The 21,959-nt window shown below is 42.6% G+C and overlaps 1 protein-coding gene across 1 annotated transcript in view; it reads right to left on the minus strand.

The window, feature by feature from the left end:
* Positions 1-2,265: 2,265 nt before the first annotated feature.
* The window catches only part of LOC133135494 (NACHT and WD repeat domain-containing protein 2), a 48,297-nt gene continuing 28,603 nt past the window's right edge, over positions 2,266-21,959 (minus strand). The window contains exons 5-8 of the mRNA XM_061252531.1: positions 14,642-14,845; positions 13,817-13,964; positions 10,454-11,043; positions 2,266-8,161 (exon numbers count right to left, since the gene is read on the minus strand). Coding sequence (XP_061108515.1) covers positions 4,265-8,161; positions 10,454-11,043; positions 13,817-13,964; positions 14,642-14,845 — 4,839 coding nt within the window. The 3' untranslated portion in view covers positions 2,266-4,264. The remainder of the gene's footprint in view (positions 8,162-10,453; positions 11,044-13,816; positions 13,965-14,641; positions 14,846-21,959) is intronic.

The following is a 21,959-nucleotide window of genomic DNA, read 5'->3' on the forward strand; positions in this document are numbered from 1 at the left end:
GGTGGAGTGGGCATGCCTTTAGCTCGGCCATGTTTGTTTGAAAAGAATTTATAGAGGCCCCGGAGACATGATGTCACTGAGCAGCAATCGAGGGTGTGTCCGCACACTGGCGACGGTGGAGCTGTTGTCGCCATGGAGACAGCACACATGGAAGGCGGGTCTGTGGAACTCAAAGGGTGGCCTGTGGCGATCATATCTCAGGCTACAGGTACTGAAATCTGCTGTGTGCGTGGCTACATTGCAGAACCCAAATACCTGTCTTAGCCAGTGTTTTGGCTAAGCACACAAATTTTATTCTTTTAAGGAACTTCACCCTAACCCTGTGTAAGATTTTTTTATATATCATGTATGTTGTGGTTGTTCAGAGATCTAAGCTTTAACTCATGTGTCACTCCTACATTTAGAGTGGGTGTGGCTGCCCTCATGATCCACAACATATCACTGAGGTATATCTAAAATTGGCATGTTTTAACCCCTTAAGTATCGCCCCTTTTCTTAACACAAGCTTGAAAATGACATACCCAAAATAAAATGGCTACTATTCTTGACTACAGGCATAATCCTGGTCTCTTTTGAAAGGTAACCCTTTGGGTTTGTTATGCAAGAGTCAGAATTACTCTAAATATTACTTAAGCAAAGTTACAGAATCCTAAACACAGTGAAAGAGGAAGATTGTATTCTCCCTGAAAAGATTTTGAGGTATTTGAATGGATACAGGTTATTGTGGCTGTGGTGTATGCAGTTAGAAACACAGTGGAGCCACAATCACAACACTGGACAAATCCCCTTCAACTTTGATGACAATATCACCAAAAATTATCATTCTGCTTTGTTTCTTCTAAGCAGTTTTCTAAAAAGATCATTTGGAGACTCCAAAAGGACACATGGAAACGAAATTATATTATGGGTCTTATGAGGTATAAAATACTGCATTTTGCTTTCTAAACTATATCACTTTTTATCATGAAAATAAATGTTTGCACTCCCCCTCTGCCTGTCACCCTCCCCCTATCTCTCCTTGCGCTCTCGAGAAGATCATAAAATAAAAAATCTTGTACTAATATATTAATTGAGGTCCATTGATTTAAGTTTTTGTCAAATACCCAACCACCATCAACAAGTCTAACACATTCCACAATTTCACATGCCATGTAGTATTCAAAAGCAGACTGGCTTACTGAATAATAAAATATTTTGAAAATGTATTTAGATGCTCTATACAAAATGGGGTCACATCACTGAAAATGCACTCTGTTGTGGAGTCAAGGGTGTTTTCACTGTCTTCCTCAGACATATTCAGTCTCATAAGAGATTCCTTGGAACTCCTCCAAAGGAAGTCCTCAATCTAGACATAAGCATCACAAAAACATTTTTTTGTTGAAAAATGTTGACATTTTGGCATACAAAAGGAATGCAAATACAGGAATGGAAAAAGGAATGAATGCAAAAACCCCACATTGGTCAAGGCCCAATTTTGCAACTGCAGTTCCAGACAAGACCAGACATTTCAGCATAGGCATAGTAAAAAAAAGTACACAAACTGAGTTATTTACCTTTGGAATAGAAAACACCATGGGGGAAAAATACAATTAATATTCCTCACAAGCATAAGAGACTTGACTGACTTGAGTGAACTAAAACAGAAAAATAAAAATTCTACTGATACAAGACAAGAAACTGTGCTTGTTTGGAATATTAGAGATGTTTGCAGGATTTTAAATGAATGTTTGGTTTGGTACACAAACTGGGCTTGACATTAATGTTTTGCCTCACCAGTCATTGTGGCTAGTTGTTTTCCAAAGTCACTAGCCACTCAACATTTTCACCAGCCAAAATCTCCCCATCCCAGCTTGACTGAGGATGCAAGAGCGAGAGTATGAAGCGGACGGCCCAATAGCATGAGTACACAGTTTGAACCCAGTGCTCATGGAAAATGATGTGTCATATAATAAACCCTAACCTTGAATAGACCTATTTCCAATGCCTAAACTACAATATTTTATTATAGAAATGCCAACTAAATGCCTAAAATGTAAATGTAAATTAAAATACCAATTTGGATACAGTTCACCATGTTTTCAGTTTTTAATTCAAAATTAAATAAATTCTGATTATCAATCACGTGTATGGCATGTCTGTGTAAATTGGTGTCAGTTGTAGAGGCTTTGTGTTTATTTATCATAATATTATTTTTAGTTTAAAAGTGTCTGTACTGCAATTTGTGGGTGAGCAGTAAGAATGAGAACTCCATGATCAGACAGAAGAGAAACTTCAAACTTTTTATTACATTAAAATTTTCCATACAAACAATGCATACACACTATTTCATATTGCTTCAGACAATTTTTAAATAATCCCAGTTATACAACTCTGTAACAAAATTTAAATACAACATTTATGAAAATATAAATCTCTAAACAGGTAAGTCAGTCCTGACAATACAAAGAATACTTTAAAAACATTCATTACCAGTATATTTTCTATATGTTGCAAACATATAAGTTATGAAAAGTCATTCAAGTTACATAACATACAATGTACGGTATACTGGCTTTCATATTAACACATTCAAATATATTCTTTAACTGGCATTCCAATATAGTATAAGACGTAAGTGAAATTGTTGAAACTTGTTAGCAAAAACTTCTTAATACATTTTCCTTTTACACAGCTAACATAATCACAACGAATCATACTTAAATTCTAAACAATTCTGCCATGACAAAAAGCCATAAAACAGGGATGTTCTGTAAACGACATTTTTTTTCAACCTTTGGCAAATATAAGATTATTCATGTGTATATTATACCCATTTATTTAGAAAATTTGCTTTCTGAGGGAAGATAAATTATTATATTTAAAGCTTAATACTGCTACAAGTCAAAAGTTAAACTGACGGTTGTCAGAAATAAATGTCCTGACAGTCAAATGAGGCAAACAAATACAATTAGACGGAATAGCCCTTGAAAGTTGTATAAAATTATAAAAAAGAAAGCCAAAGAAACAAACCTTTTTTAAATCTTGTGTTGAAGAAATATTAGAATGGTCCACTGCCAGTCTGCCAAAATTTTGTTTAATTTTGTTTAATTTGAGTTCATGGTGAGTGCCAACTTGAATCACAGTAGGTGAAAAAATCAACAGCAATACTCACATCACAATTATGTGGAAGCAATACATATGTTCAAAATCAAACTAGTTAAATATGTCAATTTTTTCTAGAACTTTTCCTTAGCTAAACTGCCTCATTACAGTATTGAGTATGTTTTCCTCTACCCACACAAAACACACCAAAGAACAAAACCTTACTTCACATGTAACTTAAACAAGCAGAACCTTTAAGGCCAAAGTGGTCTTGTAGTGTGAGATAGTGTTATCCTCAAATCAACTCAATATTGCAAAATAATTCAGAAACTGATTAATAATACAAATTTCTTTTGGGCAGTCATAGTTTTCCACAATAATCATAATTCACAATTCTTTTCCCCTCAGGAATATGCAGTTCACCTCTTTTTTCACATTAATCAACAACATTATCATAATTATGTTCTTTGATATCTAAAACAACCAAATCCATAATGTATGCTTGTCAGAATGATTAATGTATTTATAAATTCCCTGCATCTTCATATATATATTTTTTTTTCAAGAAAAAACATTTCAAAATCCAGGCACTCTCTTTGATTGCATTAAGCACATCATAATATTTTTTTTAAGGAGTTGCACAATCACAGCAGCCAAAATAGATATTTACAAGTATTTATATACTATATTTATATATCTTTTATACAGTACTGGGAAATTCTACGATGTATCTTTTGCAGCCACAAAAAAACTAAACATAAACAGAAAATAAAAATAAAATGGCAGCAACTGTATTTTACTAAAAATATATCACAAATGTACATGGCCTTTTATATAAATTAACAGCGTGTCTAAATGTACACATTATAAAATAAGGATGAGCGGTCAAGGAAATATTATTGTCATTATAATGGTTGACTGAACACAACACTGAAAAATCTTAACCATTAAATGACAAGTTCTTCAACTGCCAAAGGCAACAAAGCGCACTTAATAGGGGAACTCATTGTTACACATCCCACTGATAAACAGTCATTAGGTGATACAATTGACTGCAGCTTCAGTCAGTGCAAGATCATTATCATCAACATCATCCTCATCATCAGCGGTAGCAGCAGTATCATGCTCATTAGCAACTGTGTCACATAGGAAGTTGTAAACAGGAAGTGGACTGCCAAACCCCTCACTGCAGCAATTCATTCTTCTTTGTTGGCGTTGTGGTCTCCGCCTCACCTGAATCAGATACGTTTATGGGGCTGTCCCTAGAGAAGACCTCTGTGGACTCCCTCCAGACACAGTCGGCGATGGTCTTGAAGGCGAAGTTGCCGCATTTGGGCCTGACTTTCTGGGAGGCGTTGTTGACGATTTGGCGGCTGTTGGAAGTGGCGATCTTGATTTTCAGCGCTGCGTCTACGCGGTCCACCACCGTGTAGGTGCCGATGCTGCCGTCTTCGAAGCCGATGATGATGTTGAGTGCCCTCTGCGACAGGCACAGGAAGGTGGGAGTCTTGTAGAGGGAGCAGGTGCCAATGCTCTTCCCATCTGCCAGTCTCATGACAATGAGGCTGGACACAACTCCGGCATCGTCATCCTCCTCACAGTTCCGGAAGCAGATGTAGACCAGGTAGCGTCCGTCCCGCGAAAGCTTCTGCCGCCAGATGATCCCCGCAGCATGGACGATCCGGAGCTTCCCGCTGTGCAGGTCCAGGACGTTGATGTTCTCGTCCCCCTTGGAGACGATGCCCAGCTTGCCGTTAGGGGAGATCTGGAAGTCCTCCAAGTTTTTCAGGAAGTTGGTAGGCAGCTGCACCCTCCGGCAGATGGACTCGTCGGCTACGCTCCAGATGAACACCGTCTCTGTGGAGGTGATAAAGACGACAAAGTCTGGGCAGTCCGGGATGAGTTTGAAGTTGACAATAGTTATGCCTTCATCGCAGATGAACTTTTTCGACACACTACCCGACCACAGGCTCACAGCCAACAGTTTGTTCTTTGTTGTCCCAACCAGGAACGTGTTTGCAGTGGTAATCAAAGCGTTCTGCAAGGCCACTAGTATGTTGCAGACTTTGTGGCCAGTTGCCAATCTCCAGACCCTGGAGGCATTCTGCTCACAGAGGGAGACCACAAACTGATCATTGTGGGTGATCAGGAGCTGGGAGATCTTCTGCCCATTGATGCGGAAGATGTTCTCACCCGTGGTTGTGTGCCAGATGTACTGGCTGCACTTGTCATCTGAGGTCACCATCAAGTCACCAGAGGATGTGAGGACACAGTTCTCCACAATGCCCTCATGCTTGAACACCGTCTCAATGAAGCCAGTGCTGAAGTTCCATTTGTGCACAGACTCCGAGCCATCCATGGTAAAGACAAAATCTTCCCTTCCAGACAGCTGCAGGCTCTGGATTCGCTTCCCAGTCTTGTCGATGTTTGACATAGCGGTGATGATGTCTATGTCCCAGACAGAGAGCACCCCACTGCTGGCAACTGACAGAAGCAGGTTGTGATGGGTGGACTTAATCAGTTTCACAATGGCCCCAGATATCTCCACCAGGCTGGCCATACACTGGCCACTGTCTCTGCGCCACACAAAAATTGACGAGGTGTTCTCCATGGACGCCACGATGCTCTGCCCGTTTTTGGAGAGGACGGCGGCGACAAAGCGTTCGCTGCGCTTGGCCTTGAACTTCTCCACCATCTTCCAGAGCCGGGTGTCCAGGACCTCGATGCTCCTTGCCTTGCAGATGAGGATGGAACGCTGGTCCTCTGACAGCTCGATGGCAATAACTTCACTGTCGTCCCCCCTGCAGTCATAGTCCTCCATGAGCCGGGGGTTGGTAATCTCTTTGGTGTTCCACACCGACAGGCTCCCCTCGTTGTCAATCATCACCATCTGATGGATGGTGTCCAAAACCAGGAGCGACTTCACAAACCCACCGGAGAACTCGGAGGTGACAGTGGCTAGCTTGTCCCCACTGCCTAGATGGAAGATAGATGTGGTGTTGAGGTACTGTCCACAGAAGGCATGCATCCCATCTGGTGAGCACTGGACACAGGTGACCTCATACCAGCAGTGGAACTGGTAGAGCGGCCAGCCGTAGAGCAGGTCAATAACATTGACGTCCTTGCTGGCCTCCAGCCAGGCCAGGGCGTGGTGGCTGGAGAGGGTGAAGCCGTTGATGAAGGCCACACCTCCCGTGATGCCGCATTGCTTTGAGCCCTTTACCTCCACCTCCGACAGCAGGCAGGACTTGTGGTTGTCATAAATGAGCAGTGTGTTCTTGGTGGTGGCCACCACCAGGTACTTTTCATCATTGGTGAGGCGGATCCCCAGGACCACCGAGCGTGCTGTGTCAATCTGCCTCAGGAGTTGTCGGCTCTCCACGTCCCAGGTGCTTACCGTGCCATCCTCCAGGGCCACGATAATTATGTTGGGGGCGAAGGTGGGGAGAATCTCCACGATCTGCATGTAGCTGGAGCACAGGGGCAGCCTCTCTGGGCTGTAAGTCACATCCATAGCTGAGTGGAGGGGTACAATGGAACAGTACTTGGGTCCGTCCTTGTCACACTCCAGCAGAAGATGGCGAAGCTTGGGCAAGGAGGTGACAACCGGAAGGAGTCTCTGTTGGAGCTCAGCGGATAACGAGGCTGGGTTGCGGGTAACCTTCACCTTGATGCTGCGCAAGGTGGTAGCCAAGAACTTGATCTCCTTCTCCTGCGAGTAGCTGTAGGCAGTGTCGATGTCCGACAAGGCCTTATCGAACTGCCCGATCTTGATCATGGTGTACAGCCAGCTGAAGTTCATGATGACGCCGTACATGAGGTCATCCGTCCGCCCACTCCGCGTCAGGTGGTAGAGCAGCTCTGTCATCTTCCTGTGGTTGACAAAAAAGATGTCAGGCTCCAGCAGGTTGCACTGGAACACCCAAGGCTGCTCTGGGGTTTGCCGGTCATAGGAGTGTTTGTCGGTATTTGCCTTGTCACTGCCGTGATGTTGGTGAGGGTTCCTGTGTTGGGAGATGGTGAGGGAGGCAAAATGATTGTTGTCGCAGTGAAATATTTTCTTCCTCCCACCAGACCAGGCCCCCAAGAAGTACTCAGCCAGGAGGCTGTGCATCTGGTGGACGTCCTCCTCATTGCTTAGATACAGCTTCTGGGCGATGAGGTGCAGGTGCCGGTTAGCCCATACCATCAGTGTCACATTCCGCACCTGCCTCTCCACCAGATACCCTTCCAGTTCCTCCTTGAGCTGGGCAATGAGGTCATATGAGATCCGCAGTGGGTTCTTGAGGTTGGAGCCCACCATGATGTCACTCAGGACGCTGTTATCCAGGGACAGGATGTCCTCCAGCTCCATTTCAGTCAGCCCGGCCCGGGCCATGGTGACGTAGCCCAAGGCCCTGAACACGAACCTGGAGCCCAGCTTGTTCTCGATGGAGAAGAAGAGCTGCTCGATGCTTTCGTGCACGGTGGAGCACAGAGACGTGTCGTCCACATCCTTGTGCGACCTCCAGTGAAGTACCTCCCTGTAGATCAGGTTCACGAACATGGGGAGGGTGCACTTGGCCAGCGCCTCGTTGACGTAGATCTGCTGGCCCGAGGTCACCTTGCGCTTGACGGCCAGGAGCTGGTGCTTGAGTGTCTGGCTGCACAGCTTCCTGTCTCGCTGTGTCAGTTCCATGTAGCGGCTCTCCTCATGGACCAGGCACCTGAGTTTCTGTAGGATCCCATGCTTGTTGGGCAGGGTGGAGACGACGATGCGCACCGTCCGGGGCAGGTGGGCAGGGAGCCACCACAGTTTGCGGGCCTCGTCGGCCTCTGAGAGCTGCTCCAGGGCATCCAGGATGATGACCAGGGGTCGCTGGAAGGAGGACTCCCCCAGCAGGTTGACCAGGAGCTCCCTCATCTCCTCAATCTTGTGGGGCAGGAAGTGAATGAGGCAGCGATAGTTGATGGCGATCTGCTCGCAGATGCTCTGCAGTAAAGTGCGCAGGTCAGAGGAGAATTCCGTTGTGCCGATGAACCGGACGATGACCACCGGGTCTGTTTCCGGTCCCAATTCTTTTTGGAGCCAAGAATAGGCCTAGGGAAAAAGAAGGATTACGGCAAAGATTAATTGGTAATTTGCACGCAGAAGCACACAGGGATCTACTTGAAGCTGTCACTGTACATACCTAATAGGTATGTTGAATTTATAATCCTAAATAGCTTAATTTTGGAACTATTTATGATTTCACTGTGAGTAATGGTCAAGATGACGGTGAATTATTTTGCATAATACTTATTTGCATTAACTGAGTCTCTTTGTTTTAATGACACATGTAATTTCAGGTATGCAAGGGGACTGCAAGTCACTGACATATAAATGAGTTAGGTAAAAACATAAACCAGGGGCAGATGGGCGATATCCTTTATTTGGCAGTCATCTACAAAAAAAATAATTCTAAAACGCTTCACAGGATCCTTGGACTCTCTGGCTTATGGACTGTCAATAACCCCAAGCTGCTGTTGCCGGCAGTAATGACCTGGCACTATGAAACTCCCAGGATGCAGCTGGGCTGACTCGGGGGACCCTGAGGGAATCCTGGTCTCTCAGCTCATCAGAATTGAACAAACATTTGTGACTGAAGTCTGTCACCTCCCTGCTCCAGGCAGTGTGACACGTCAACCGAAGCCCAAGTTTCCATACCCCCCCCCCAACCGATTCCCTAAAGGGGGAACACAATCTGTGGCTTTTCATTTATTTTTGTGCTCTGATCTGCAGTTGATAGACAGGCTGGTCTATAGACATAAAATATTTTCAGTTTTAATTATAATGTTTGCCTCGGCAATGTCATAATAAGAAGAGCCGAAGATAGTTTCAAATTTGAGGGGTTGCTTTTTTCCCTTTTTCCTGAAATAGCTCACATTTTCCATTGCCCTCCTGTGTTTAAACTGATTTTTTTCCCCCTCGCCTGTGTGTGCAGTGTCCTCTTTCTCCAGGATGAGTGAACTCTTAAATGCATTGAACTGCGGAACAAACTGAACGAGTTTGGCAGGTCTCCCGAATGTGTGTGGTGCAGCAGAGCGTGGCACTCTGCCCATATTCCATAAAGTAAATCACTTTATCTTACAAGAGCCAATTTCATGGCATCAATTATTAAGGCTGAAGAAGCAGGGCAGGGCTTGCGGCTCTCACAGAGGGATGCTGCAGTACAACTCTAATGCACCCTGGGAACCAGGTGGCCAAGAAGGACATGGTAGCAAATGCAACATATGCAATCACATGCACCCACACCTGAACACACACCCACACACACATGTACACACACACTCACCGAGCACTTTATTAGACTTATTTTTTGGACTTCTACTGCTGTAGCCTATCCACTTAAAGTTATGATACGTTGTGTGTTCAGATGCTCTTCTGCATTCCACTGTTGCTTATTTGTGTTACTGTCACCTTCCTGTCAGCTTTGATCAGTCTGGCCATTCTCCTCTGACGTCTCAAATGAACAAGTCGTTTCTGTCTGCAGAACTGCTGCTGACTGGATTAAAAACGAACAAGTGTGCATGAAAATCCCAGGAGATCAGCAGTTTATAAGATACTCAAACCACCCTGTCAGCCACCAACAATCATTCCACGGTCAAAGTCACTGATGGTTGATGTGAACATTAACTGAAGCTCCTGACCCGTATCGACATGATTGTATGCATTTCACTGCTGCCACACAATTGGCTGATTAGATAATGAATCATGAATAAGTAGGGGTAATAAAGTAAAAATGTTCCAAATAAAGTGCTTGTTGAGTGTATATTCACACACATACAATCACACATACACACACAGTTGCACATACCCACTCACACTTGAGCACCCACAAAGACACAAACACACATGAACGTACACATGCAAAAGCACACGGATAAAAAGACACATACACCCACACAGTTGGTCAAAACTTGGGTACCTCACTTTCTCACAGTCAAGTGCTATTTGGCAGTGTGATGCAGAGGTTAGGGAACTAAGTTTTTAATCAGAAAGTTCAGGATTTACATTCCAAGTGGTTCAGAAATGCTGTACCCTTCAACACATTTCTTAACATTTCTTAACCTCAATTAATATCCAGCCTAAGAATGGATAACGTATTAAAACAAACAAAAAACCATGCGAGCCGACTTAAATGCATTTCTTAACCAAATAATTTTGGAAATACCAGTATAATTGTTTTCACCACCCTGAGACACGTGCAAGAGCTTGAAGCGTATAATGGGAGGTTTTGTGGATTTAGTGTTTGGCCACTAATGCCTCGACCTTGAACGAGGTAACTGCTGACAAACAAACAAGGCCACTCATTAGCGAGGTGACTAAAATGCTCAGCAGCTTAAGACCTACCTGCTTGGCCACCTCAGCGAGCAGAAGGGTCTTCCCTGTGCAGGGTCCTCCGTACAACACCAGGGGGGTCATCCTCCCTCCTTTGCTGGGGAGGATGTATCTGTGTATCTGGCCGAGGGTCTCGCACTTGTACTGGTAGAAGCTGGAGTAGGTCTTGCAGAGGGACAGGTGTTGTACAATGTCGTCATAGAGCGGGTCGGTCTCGGTGTCGAAGTTCTGCTGGACGGTAGCCTGGATGATGTCCACCATGTCCTCATAGAACTGCTTGCAGAGACCCTCCACGTAGTGGCTCTCCACCTCCTGGGAGTAGCCCAGCTTCATGTCGCAGTGGGTGACTGAGGAGTAGACGCGCAGGTTGGAGGTGGCCACGATGGTGGGGATGAACTCGTCGCGGATCTTCAGCAAGCGCTCGTACGCCTCCTGGTTGCGCATGATTCGGTCGCCGTTGACTACGATGTCCATGTAGCGGGCCATCTCTGGGAGCTTTGCGTGCCGGTCGAAGTTGGAGATCTTGCGGATGTAGCACACACACTTCTTCAGGAAGGCAGGGGTCTGCTTGCCTAAGGCAAAGTCCAGCTCGTCCTCAAGGGCTAAATGGGGAAATAAATAGAATAAGAGACTGAAAAATCCTTCCTTCTTGAACTTGAAGTACAATTGGCCATCAAATTGGAATTTTCTTTATTATTATTATAATTTTTTTATAATAAGAAAGGTCTCATGTTTAACTCTGTTACATTTACAGTTCAGGTTTGCTTCTGTTCACCAATATAGTAATTATAAAAGTATGTTTGACCGGGGTGCCCAAAAAGACTGTATATACAGTATCTTAGAACAGACACACTGGGTTAATAGCTTGCCTGTTAAAAATGGCTTCATGATTTTTATCATACATTTTTCAACATACATTTGTAGAATGCATCTTTATCGTGAGGCTGAATGAACACCTTAAATGTAAAAAAGTAAATGTGCAGGGTTTTTACTGTTCTGAAATGGACATCAAGTTCTTTCTCCAAAATGGATGAAAAGTCTGGAGCCGAGTTAGAAAACTGAATAGATGCTGGTATGATTTGAGATTAGGTGCAACTCCCCAGAGCCTGAAAGGAAGCCATTTTTGACACAATCCCTTAATTCAACCCAACAGTATCCCACAAAAGCTCTACAGAGAGGGTTTACTGATAGTCTGCCAACACCAGCAGAGCTGTATTGATGTGCTGTAGTTCACTTTCAGAATTTAGCTCCCTGGATCCGAGAGAGATTGCACGATAGAGTTTTTCAGAACATAGTACCAGAGAAAAGCCTGATTTATGTTTTATGAGGTGCCAACACAAGGACAAATATCTGATTGCTTTTATAGAATTACTTATTTGAAAATGACAAAAATGCTTATTTAAAAAATGCACAAAACAAGTTGCTCTGATATTCCCATCATTAACCTAACAGGAAGCACAGATGAAAAAAGTGTGGGAACAGTGTGTCTGCTATCTATTCGGGCCCAAACAACCATGTCATGGAATGTCATTAGTTGAGCTGCAATAAATAAACCTGGTGGTGAAACTTTATTTCCCACATAAAAGGCTATTTGACCTGACATGACCTATGTTAATTCAACCGTTAAATTACCCAAGATTCCTGCACACATTCTTATAAATGATTTACACAGTTGTTGTGCTGTGGTAATGAAGGCAATAAACACACTTAATGAAACCTTCAGAAATATACACTCCCTGAGCACTTTATTAGGTAGATCTGTACACCAGTTTGTTAATGACAATATTTAATCAGCCATTCATGTGGCAGCAACAACATGCATAAAAACATGCAGACATGGTCAAGAGGTTCAGCTGTCTTTCATACCTAATGTCAGAATGGGGAAGAAATGTGACTTTGAGCGTGGAATGATTGTTGGTGCCAGACAGGGTGTCTACAGCAGCAGAAGACCAATAAGTCTAATAAACACCTAATATAGTGTACATGTAAGTGTAAAGTGTATATCTTCAGTTAAAATTGGCCCAGCTATTGACCTCACTGTTTACAACTGCAATGCCCAAGGTACTTCTTCAGTTATTTGACTGGCCATAAGGATTAAACTGAAGCTATTGGTCTATAGATAATGTAGAATCAATTTACCTCCGAGCACTTCAGAGAATAATCCATTTCTGTCAGGAGAAAAATTTGAACCATTTTCCAATGTGAATGTGACTCACGTCCTGAACTTTGACCATTTACTTAGAATAATCTATTATTTTGATCCACCCCTTGAACAAAAACCAATACAACAAGTTCAGATGTTCACTCATTTGAGTTATTTCTTTCTCTGCTCAGGTGGATTAGCCAATCATAAAAATATTCTGTTTAAAGGAACAAATAAAATAGTTTAACTCAGTGAACTAATTTTGATTGGTCACTTAGGGTAGACTAACCAAGCACACAGCAACAAATGGCTGCATAGCAAACATACACATGATTAATTAGTCAGCACTACACTCTACAGTAAGTTACTGACAGTAGATAACACAACATTTCAACACAGGACGAGACTGAGATCAGAGTTGATTTATTCCTTCCGGAATTATTTTGGTGATAGACCGAGAATGTATGCATAGACCTTTATGGAACATATTAGCATAATTAGCCAGCTAGTAAACACACATTCCAACTAGCAGCGAAAGACAGAGTTAAACTCAAATAACACAAAATAAACCAAATGCATTGTGTGACCCTACTTGCTCATTGCAAGTGATGATGTAGTATGCTTCAAACTGTTTAATTTCGTAAGCCTATTGTTTCGCCTACTGCATGTCTCTAACAGTTTTTTCTTATTTCTCAGCCTCATAGCAGTTCCTTGACTGTTATTGGCACAACTGTGGTCCTCATATTGATGCCAATAACAGACTCTTAAGGTAATCAAAAGCCTAGAATGACGAACAGATACAAAAAGCTTTCTTATACCTGCACAAAGGAAGCGACTGAGTACACCTGACAACTGAGAAGCCAAGTGCCCAATTACTTTTGGTCCTCTAAAATGCAGGGACTATATATAAAAAGGGATGCAATTCCTACATGGACAGTCTGCACCTAACCTCATATTCATAGGTTAAAGTTCTATGGTGCTGGATTACAGAGCCAAAAGAACATACATTGTACCACTGTCCAAATATGGACAGCACTGTATCAATTGGATACTATGTAAAAATGACAAAAGTCACTCTGGATAAGAAATAAGTGTCTCTGCAAAATGCCTGTAATATAATGTAATGTAAAGTAATTATGCAACATATTAGACGATTGACTGTGACTGAAAATACTGTATCTCTCTCTATGGCGATGTGTACAAAAAGGTCCAGTGAAGAAAATTGTGCTAACCAGAGCAAAGAAACTTCTTGGCTTGGCTGGGTTTCATGGTCCCTTTCTCTTGTAGCTGCAGCACGGAAGTCCTGAAGATCTTTTTTATCTCCTCCGAAACGTTCCTCCAAGAAGTGTCACTCTTCGACTTAGTGTTGCTGGACTCCATCTGTGAGAAATAGGAAATGAAAATATTCCGCATTCCTTCTAAAGAAATCTATATTTTTAAAAAGACAGCAAGTGAATGATGACACTGCTGACCACGAAGTGCACTGAGGAAAATAAGAAGGAGAGAAAGATTAGAAAAATGGATAACCAGAAAAGGAAGAGAGAATAGATATAATGAGAGAGGATGAGTGGTGCAGGGATGAGTGATGTTGTGAGATGTGCAGAAGTGAGGAGACCTGTGGATTTCTCATTGTCCCACCAACAATGACACATAACACCTGACCACAGGTAGCGACCATCTTTCTCTGGAGCACCATGACTCAGATATCACACAGGTGCAAAAAAGCACTTTCACAACACAAACAATAGTGTACATTCAGATTAACAGTTTTAAAACTGGACGGTCTTACACAGGGCTGTGCAGAAGTCTTAGGCACCCTAGATTTAGTGTGTCAGTCAGAAAGTGCATATTTCTGAAGAATTATTCATTATCGTTTTGTATTTCATTAAATAAAGTAACATAAAAAAGCCCAATAGCCCAATTTTCACATATGGAAAATCTCCATTCAAAATTGAATTTAGTCTTGGATGAGGCTTAATCTGTGTCTGTGAAACTGGCCCTGTATTTTTAAACTGCATCAGGGAGACATCTGAAGCTGAAGTGTGAGGCTCTCTCACTGAGTTGTGGTAGTTCTTCAGCATCTGGGATTTGGGTTTGAGGTAGTACGCGGGCGGGACAGCGTTCTCGTCCCGGCAGTACCACTCCTCGAGAATCCGGGTGTCCAGTCCCGCCTCGATGGCAGCGTCCAGGATCATCTCAAACTCCGCCGACTCCACCTCCCCAGGGATCCGGATGCTTCCGTACTTCTCCCCCACGAGTCCCTGTGGGGAACGAACGAGGGAAGGGGGGAAGGAGAGAAAAGGTAATGAGAGAGAAAGAGACGGACAGAGAGGGAGAGAGACAGAGAGGGAGAACAGTATTACTTTACTGTTATTATTAGAGTGACGGGTGTTTCTCTTGTTTGTTTCCTTGTTGAAATGTAAATCTATATTAGTAGCCTGCAAACAACATTATTCTTCGCAAGCGAATGTATTTCAGGTCAATACAAATTTTGGAATCAAAATGATTTGAATTGAGCTGTACTGAGATGAGATGAGAGCGAGGGAGAGATAATACAATATTTATTTAATTTACCATTAAACACAAGTTAAATAAAAAGAAAGCGTAACAGACACCCACACACAAACACCCACACCCCCAATATACTCTATATTTGTACATGTCACATCAAAGTAAGAGTTGTGAAACTTGTTTAGCTTTGACGGGAGAAAAAGAGGACAGTTCCCCAGCTGTCTTGTATTACCAGGGCCTGCTGTAATTGACCTGAATACATTTTGTTTAACAAGACACCTGCTCTGAGTTATGTCGGAGAACAGCCTGCTGCAAGGAACATACTGTATCACGAATATGTCAGAAAGGGAACGCAGTGCAACACAAGCAAGCATATATGACGTGTATTTTTATGACACGTGAATTCATTTGGGGGCAAATTTGACATATTCAGATGAGATAGCATGAAGCACTGAAAAAGAAAAGATAGAATTCCTGAAGTTGGAAAGCTGTTTACAGTAAACATGATTTAAATCAGTGCTCACAAACCCTGTTCCCAGAGATCTACCATCCTATAGGTTTTTACTCCAACCCGAACACAGCCTGCCTCATTCAACAGCTTCAGCTCTCATTGAGCTGCGAATTAGAATCAGGTGTGCCAAATTAGGGTTGAAGTGAAAACCTTCAGGACGGTACATCTCCAGGAACAGGGTTGGTGACCCCTGATTTGAATGACGGTTATATAACCGATGTGTTTAAAAAACAATTACCACTTCAGAATGTGTGCATTACTAATTTCAATATTCTCTTGGTGCACAAACAGAATAAAACCTGAGGGCATAGCCTATTTCCAGCTGATCAAAAAGACACGCATGGAAATTAGAAAGAGGATTCTGATTCATGGCCAGAGCACCAGTATGGATGATATGGATCTTGGATGATTAGCATCATGCAAATGACTTGGCCTGTCCAATCCATTCACACAGACGTTAAAAACTGTCTCTCTGCGTTTTATGCTAACTGCTCTCTCACCTCTGTTTTGACAATGTCCAAAGCGTTGATGTTCTGGCCTGTAAATTCAAGTTAACAGACAATGGGCTTCATGCAAGAACATTTTTCTATTCTTATCTTAACCTTCCTGTACTTTTTTATCCACAATGGGCTCCTACAAGTGTGCTATGTCTGATTCAACAAACGCTCAAAAATGTTATATAAATAAATGAAAAAATAGTTATTTAGCAAAGAGACTTACAGTTGATTAGACTAAGCAGGGAACAATATCCCCTGGTGCAATGTGGGGTTAAGGGCCTTGCTCAATGGCCCAACAGCTGTGGAGATCTTATCGTGGCTACACTGGGGCTTGAACAACTAACCTTCCGGGGTCCCAGTCACATCATTCATAAAAATGAATTTCTTAATAGCAAGAAAAATAACGTATTGGTTACAGTGTAACCATGGTTCTCTGAGTGAAGAAACTCTCTCCACCCTGTTACATATTCCATATATACAGGGAAGGATACCCCCGGGTCATTAGACATGGATACTCTTTAAGACACACCGGCTGTGACGGCCACACCCTGGTTACGGCTCTATAAAACACCTGCCGTGGTATCGCTGAACATTTGATCGACCCTGTCTCCTGGCGGCCTACAGCTGGAGAGATAGTCTCTTCACTCACTGAACCATGGTTACACTGTAACCAATACGTCCTCTTTCAGATCAAGACTATCTCTCCACCCTGTTACATATTCCACCAGTAATAAAAAAAGCTTCCATAAAGCTGACTTAAGTGACAGTTTTACACGCTATTTGATGCTGCGCCGAGCACAAGCTCCCGAAGGAGTTCCCGGCTGCAACAATAAGATTATAGAATCTAGAGACCGTTGATGGAGCTGCCCGCTTTATGCAGGCAGTTACACCTACAGTATAAACTACGGAAACGCGTGTAGTACGTCCCACAACAGCTGCACACTTCAGAAGGCTATACGTTACCCCGGTATCGTGGCTCAGCGGTTCGTGGCTAACACTGTACATTTGCCCTTTCCTAGGGAGCACACAACTTGTGGATGTGTAAGCTTACGGTAAGGCCTGCAGTACACCCATGCTAGCTGCATTAAGGACCCACGTATGCCCGCTTCTCCGCTAAGCAGTGCTGTATTTTGTGCTTGATGACTGGATACCTGACTAGTTACCAGACCCCGGTATTAGCCGTGAAGCTCAAAAGATAACCTTTGGTGCTTCAGCTGACAAATCAGCACCGCAACACAGGACTATTGAATGTGTTATGGTATGCATGCAACACATCCAATGGAGTATCAGTTAAGCTTGAAAGGCCACCCGGGTTAGGCTAGCCAAAGAACAGGTTCCCTAACCTAGCCTACAGAAGAAGAAGTGCTTTTATAAGATCTATCAAATAAAGCATATCATGTTTAGCTGTGTCAGTGGAATTAAAAGACATGCAGAAGCCAAGGAATGGGGAAAAGGTTATGCTATGCTGTTAATGCAGTGTCACCTGAGACTTGTACCACCACTGAAATTAAGAATAAATGGTTTTATATGAAAATATCTTTTAAAAAAACAAACCAAAAAATCTTGCCACAGCAACGGGGGCAAGGGAGAGTCTCAGTCACAGATACAGACAACAGGCAAGTATGAGCTATTAAAGAACAAATCTGTTCATACGAGCGGCTCCTTCATGAGGTCCAATGTATAATGAGTTTTCCCCTCAGTCATGAGCATACAAATCATAATTTTGTTTATTATTTGCTATGTTCACGGATATCTGTGGGCTATATACAAGTTTTACAAATGTGTCGTTCTACACACCTACTGTAGGCAGATCAAAAGCCAACAAAGATAAAGCACATATTAGCATTACAGTAAATATTAAAGTAAATATTAAATTGTAATCCTTCACAAATCCTTGTTGTTGACAGCTCTGTTACATTTCTATTTTGGATATTGCAGCGTTCTCCCTCCCTTGCCAGGATTCATGAATTTAGAGTGGTTTATCGTTACAAGATAAAGGCATCTTTGTGAGCGAGGAGGAGAGTAAACGATGTGAGGTAGAGTCAGCCATTTTCGTGGCTGTAATTGCTGTCTTCTTCATACGAAACCGGTGGCGATGCCAACCGACGCCTTTGTACACACCGCTCGGTCGACGACTAACCTCCCTCGTGTTTGCCCGCACGCACTCACACCAAGCACAGCAATGAAATAAATAAATAAAAACAAAACTAAACCTTGGAAGACTTCCTACAGCCTCGACCAACTCTCATCCCTGCTGACAGCTCAAAGACGGCTACATTTCAAGCTTTTCTGGTGGAAAGTATTAGCGCTTGAAGCCGTGCCAAACAGACTGAGGCACTCTGTCTGACGAACTAAACTTTTATTCCCCCTTAGGATTTGCCTAACTTTTTCTCCGGCTGAACACAGCAAAGCCTGACTGGAACATAAAAGCCAATATAAAAGCTAAGCCCCTGTAAATGTCCGCTTTCAATGTCAATGCATTAGGCCTACCCATCTCTGAAGTGCCTTTTTCATCCTGAAAGGGCAGCATATCCAAGCACTTCTAAATCCTAGTCCTGGGGGAAAACTATCCCGGTTTTCACTCAAGCAGAGCACTTTGTTAATTACATTTGATTAAGCTTTTAACCAAATGCTGATCTTTATTTAACACCTTTATATTTAATCTCCCGTTTAAACTTCTTTGTAAAATGAAATGCGCAGTGGGTTGGGTTATTAATGTTATCTTGCGCTCTCTTTAGAGGGTTTATGGTTGTAATTCTGCAGTTTAAATCAAATTCCCAGAGTAAAGGTGTACAACTTGTATAGTGGTTACATTTAATGTGAACAGGGTCATACTCCAAAGATATTGCATTATCTGCCCTTTTGCATACGTGTCTGAACGACTAATAGCCGCTATTATATTTCTCACAGTGTGAATGCAGACAGAAAAAATGGGAGGGGGATGGGGGGACTGCAACAATTTGCTCTCATGACCTGAGAGAAACAATGCTTTAACAATGTATAATCTCACACGGTTTGACAAGCTGGTCTTTTTACTGTGAAGCCTACTTGTGACGTTAATAACACCTTTCTATTGGCATGAAAAATCCCTGCACTGAGAGATCAGCAAGGCCTCAGTGGTTTCAAGTTCCACAATGCAAGTGCCACTCTCCACTTTAACTGCATGTTGTCTTTATTTATTTAATCACTGCTTTTTGATTATTTTAACCAGCGTTGCCGGATGTCTGAGATTTTATCCCCTACAGTATTCCAGCCAACTAGGCTGAGCCGCCGAGGGATGGTTTGGGAATATAGGTGGCCGTATTGAATGAGCTAGGTTTGAAATTCAGCTTGGTATCTGAGAGGGACCCCTTGATCTTCGCAATAAGCGGCAATGGGACTTCAATGACCGCAGCAAGACAGCAGGACCTCAGTCCTATAGTACACTATCCCCTTGGGGAACTTTTTCTTTAGTCTGCTTGGTCTAGTGGGAAGATCGCCCTCTCTTGGCCCACCAACACCACTTCCAACATCAGCTTATTATTGTCTCTACCGATACTTACTCAGCTCAGTTCTGCCAGATGGCTTCCAGAAAACAGGGTAAGGGTTAACACTGCATGCATATTACTTCTCATTTCATGACATTACATTTCATTTAGCAGACACTTTTCTCCAAAGTGATGTACATAACCGTGCATATCAAGGTCATACAACAAACAACCGAACATGCCAGATAAGGTACAATTCATATAAGACTGGTTGTTAGGCTATGGACGTATGACTAGTACACAAGATAGATGTCTGTAACTACCATGCCAAGACTTAGTACAATTTGAGAAATTACAGTACAGAGAAATACAAATTCAAAGGTCCTAGGATAAGGTAAAAAACAAGTGACAATAGGTTAGGGGGCTCCTAACCTATTGTCAGTGTGAAGAGATTTCAGACTGTCTTCAGACTGTGGTGGAAAATGGGCAGCCAGTGAACAGCTCATATAATATACAATATGTGTATGAAGGAGCAGCACTAATGGCAGAAGTGTGCAGGTGGGTAAAATACGTAATTGCTTTGGATTTAAATACACTTCTATGATTTACTGTGCTTGTCAGGTGTATTTGAACCTATGAAATACTCTCAAAAAGTGTAAATCCCACCTTCTGGTTCTCTTGGTTGGCTCAATTGCTCCAGGTAAGATCAACCAAGCACAGACAGGTATTTGAATCCAAAACAATTACATATTTGACCCAGGGTTTAAAGTCAAAAGATGGCAAAACCTTACCTCCATATTAGATGAAATACAAAAGATAAGAAAGGCTTATCACCAAATACAAAAATAACATGCAGTGATAACAGCCTTCATGGTGGCAAAACAGCTAAATCCTAAACAGCTAATCCTTTATCACAGCTATTTAACTGAACATTTTAGAGAATTCCCCACAAAATTGAATTATTAAGTCTACCTGCTTAAACACGGTCATATATGGAATGCAAAAGGTATGACAGTGGATAACTGTGGTTGTGCAAACTGACAGAAAGCCTCAATATGGCCTTAGGGGCCACGTGACCTGACTACCCCTCGGCGAGAAACGTATCCTTACTCAAGCACGTCAAGTTTTTTATGGAAAGCGGATGCACATCCGTGCCCCTGGAGACTTTCCACCTAAAAAAACATGGGACAGTTTGAACGATAAAGGAAAACTAACCAAATCACCCGTGCCGTTTGTAGCCTGCCTGCTGGGAAAAGCAAAACAGGAAGAAACGATCCTGCAGGCAGGATACAAAATCACAATGGCTGCCTCCCACCAAGGACTACGACAGAGTACTGTGGGGGACATATCACCACAGCGACAGCGGATATAAAGGAAAAATTCCGGAAAAATGGTAACTTTTTCTCACTGATCGCATAACTGTGCACATTAAAGATGAGGTAAAACGGCAAAACATTTCCAGATAAATCAAAAACAGAACCTTATAATGGTATGCACATCAAAATGACAGTAAACAAATCAAACACATTTTCATAATAATGGACCATGAGTCGGTTGAGTGGATCTGTCACATCTATATAGGTGCAGTTCACCAAAAAATTAAATGAAAGTATGTTTTAAATGACCCAGAGTACTACCTAACCATCAAGATAGTTTCGCTGAGATGTGAATAATTTTCAAGATTTGACGACTGTTCAGATACAGTTCACCATGATATCATGGAGCTCTTCGGATCTAATTTTTCATGCTCATCAGTGCACCGATAATGTAATCAACAGGAGTGTCTCTTTCCAAATATCCTGACATAGTTACTCACGGACGTAAACAGAAATACAAAAATGCACATTTCTTCTAGAACCATGTAACTGTCTGTGCAAGCATACGCAAGTTTATGTGGAAGCACACCAGTATTCTGAGTGAAGTGCTTGGGCGAAGTGTTGCATTGTTTCGATCAGTAACTTGCCAAACTGTGTATCTTTGGTGGAAAATTGTGTGTGCTTGCGCGGACAGTTAACTAGTTCTCAGTTAAATGTTTATTTTTTTTAGGTGAACTGTCGCTGGTGAATTCTGTACTGAAGATGACAGTAGCCATTAGCAGGCATTCTAAAACTATGTAGCTCACACTGACTGAAATTTCTGGAAACATCATGCTGATTAACCTTAAGATTAACCTTAAGCAAAACTGCTCCCAAGTCCAGACAAAGAGTGCAGCGATTGGACCAAAGTCACTCAGTAAGGGTCATTTTCACTTTTTTTGTAAGTCTACCATGACCCCAGAGAGAGAGAGAGCAGGGATCTCCTCGCAGAGGTAGATATAGTAACAGCCTAAAAGCCACACTGGGGGCAGGGCAGGGAAGTCGTTCTTGAAGCACATCATCACTGTTGTTTT

This window comes from Conger conger, chromosome 8 (genome assembly GCF_963514075.1).
Source record: "Conger conger chromosome 8, fConCon1.1, whole genome shotgun sequence".
Lineage (NCBI taxonomy): Eukaryota > Metazoa > Chordata > Actinopteri > Anguilliformes > Congridae > Conger > Conger conger.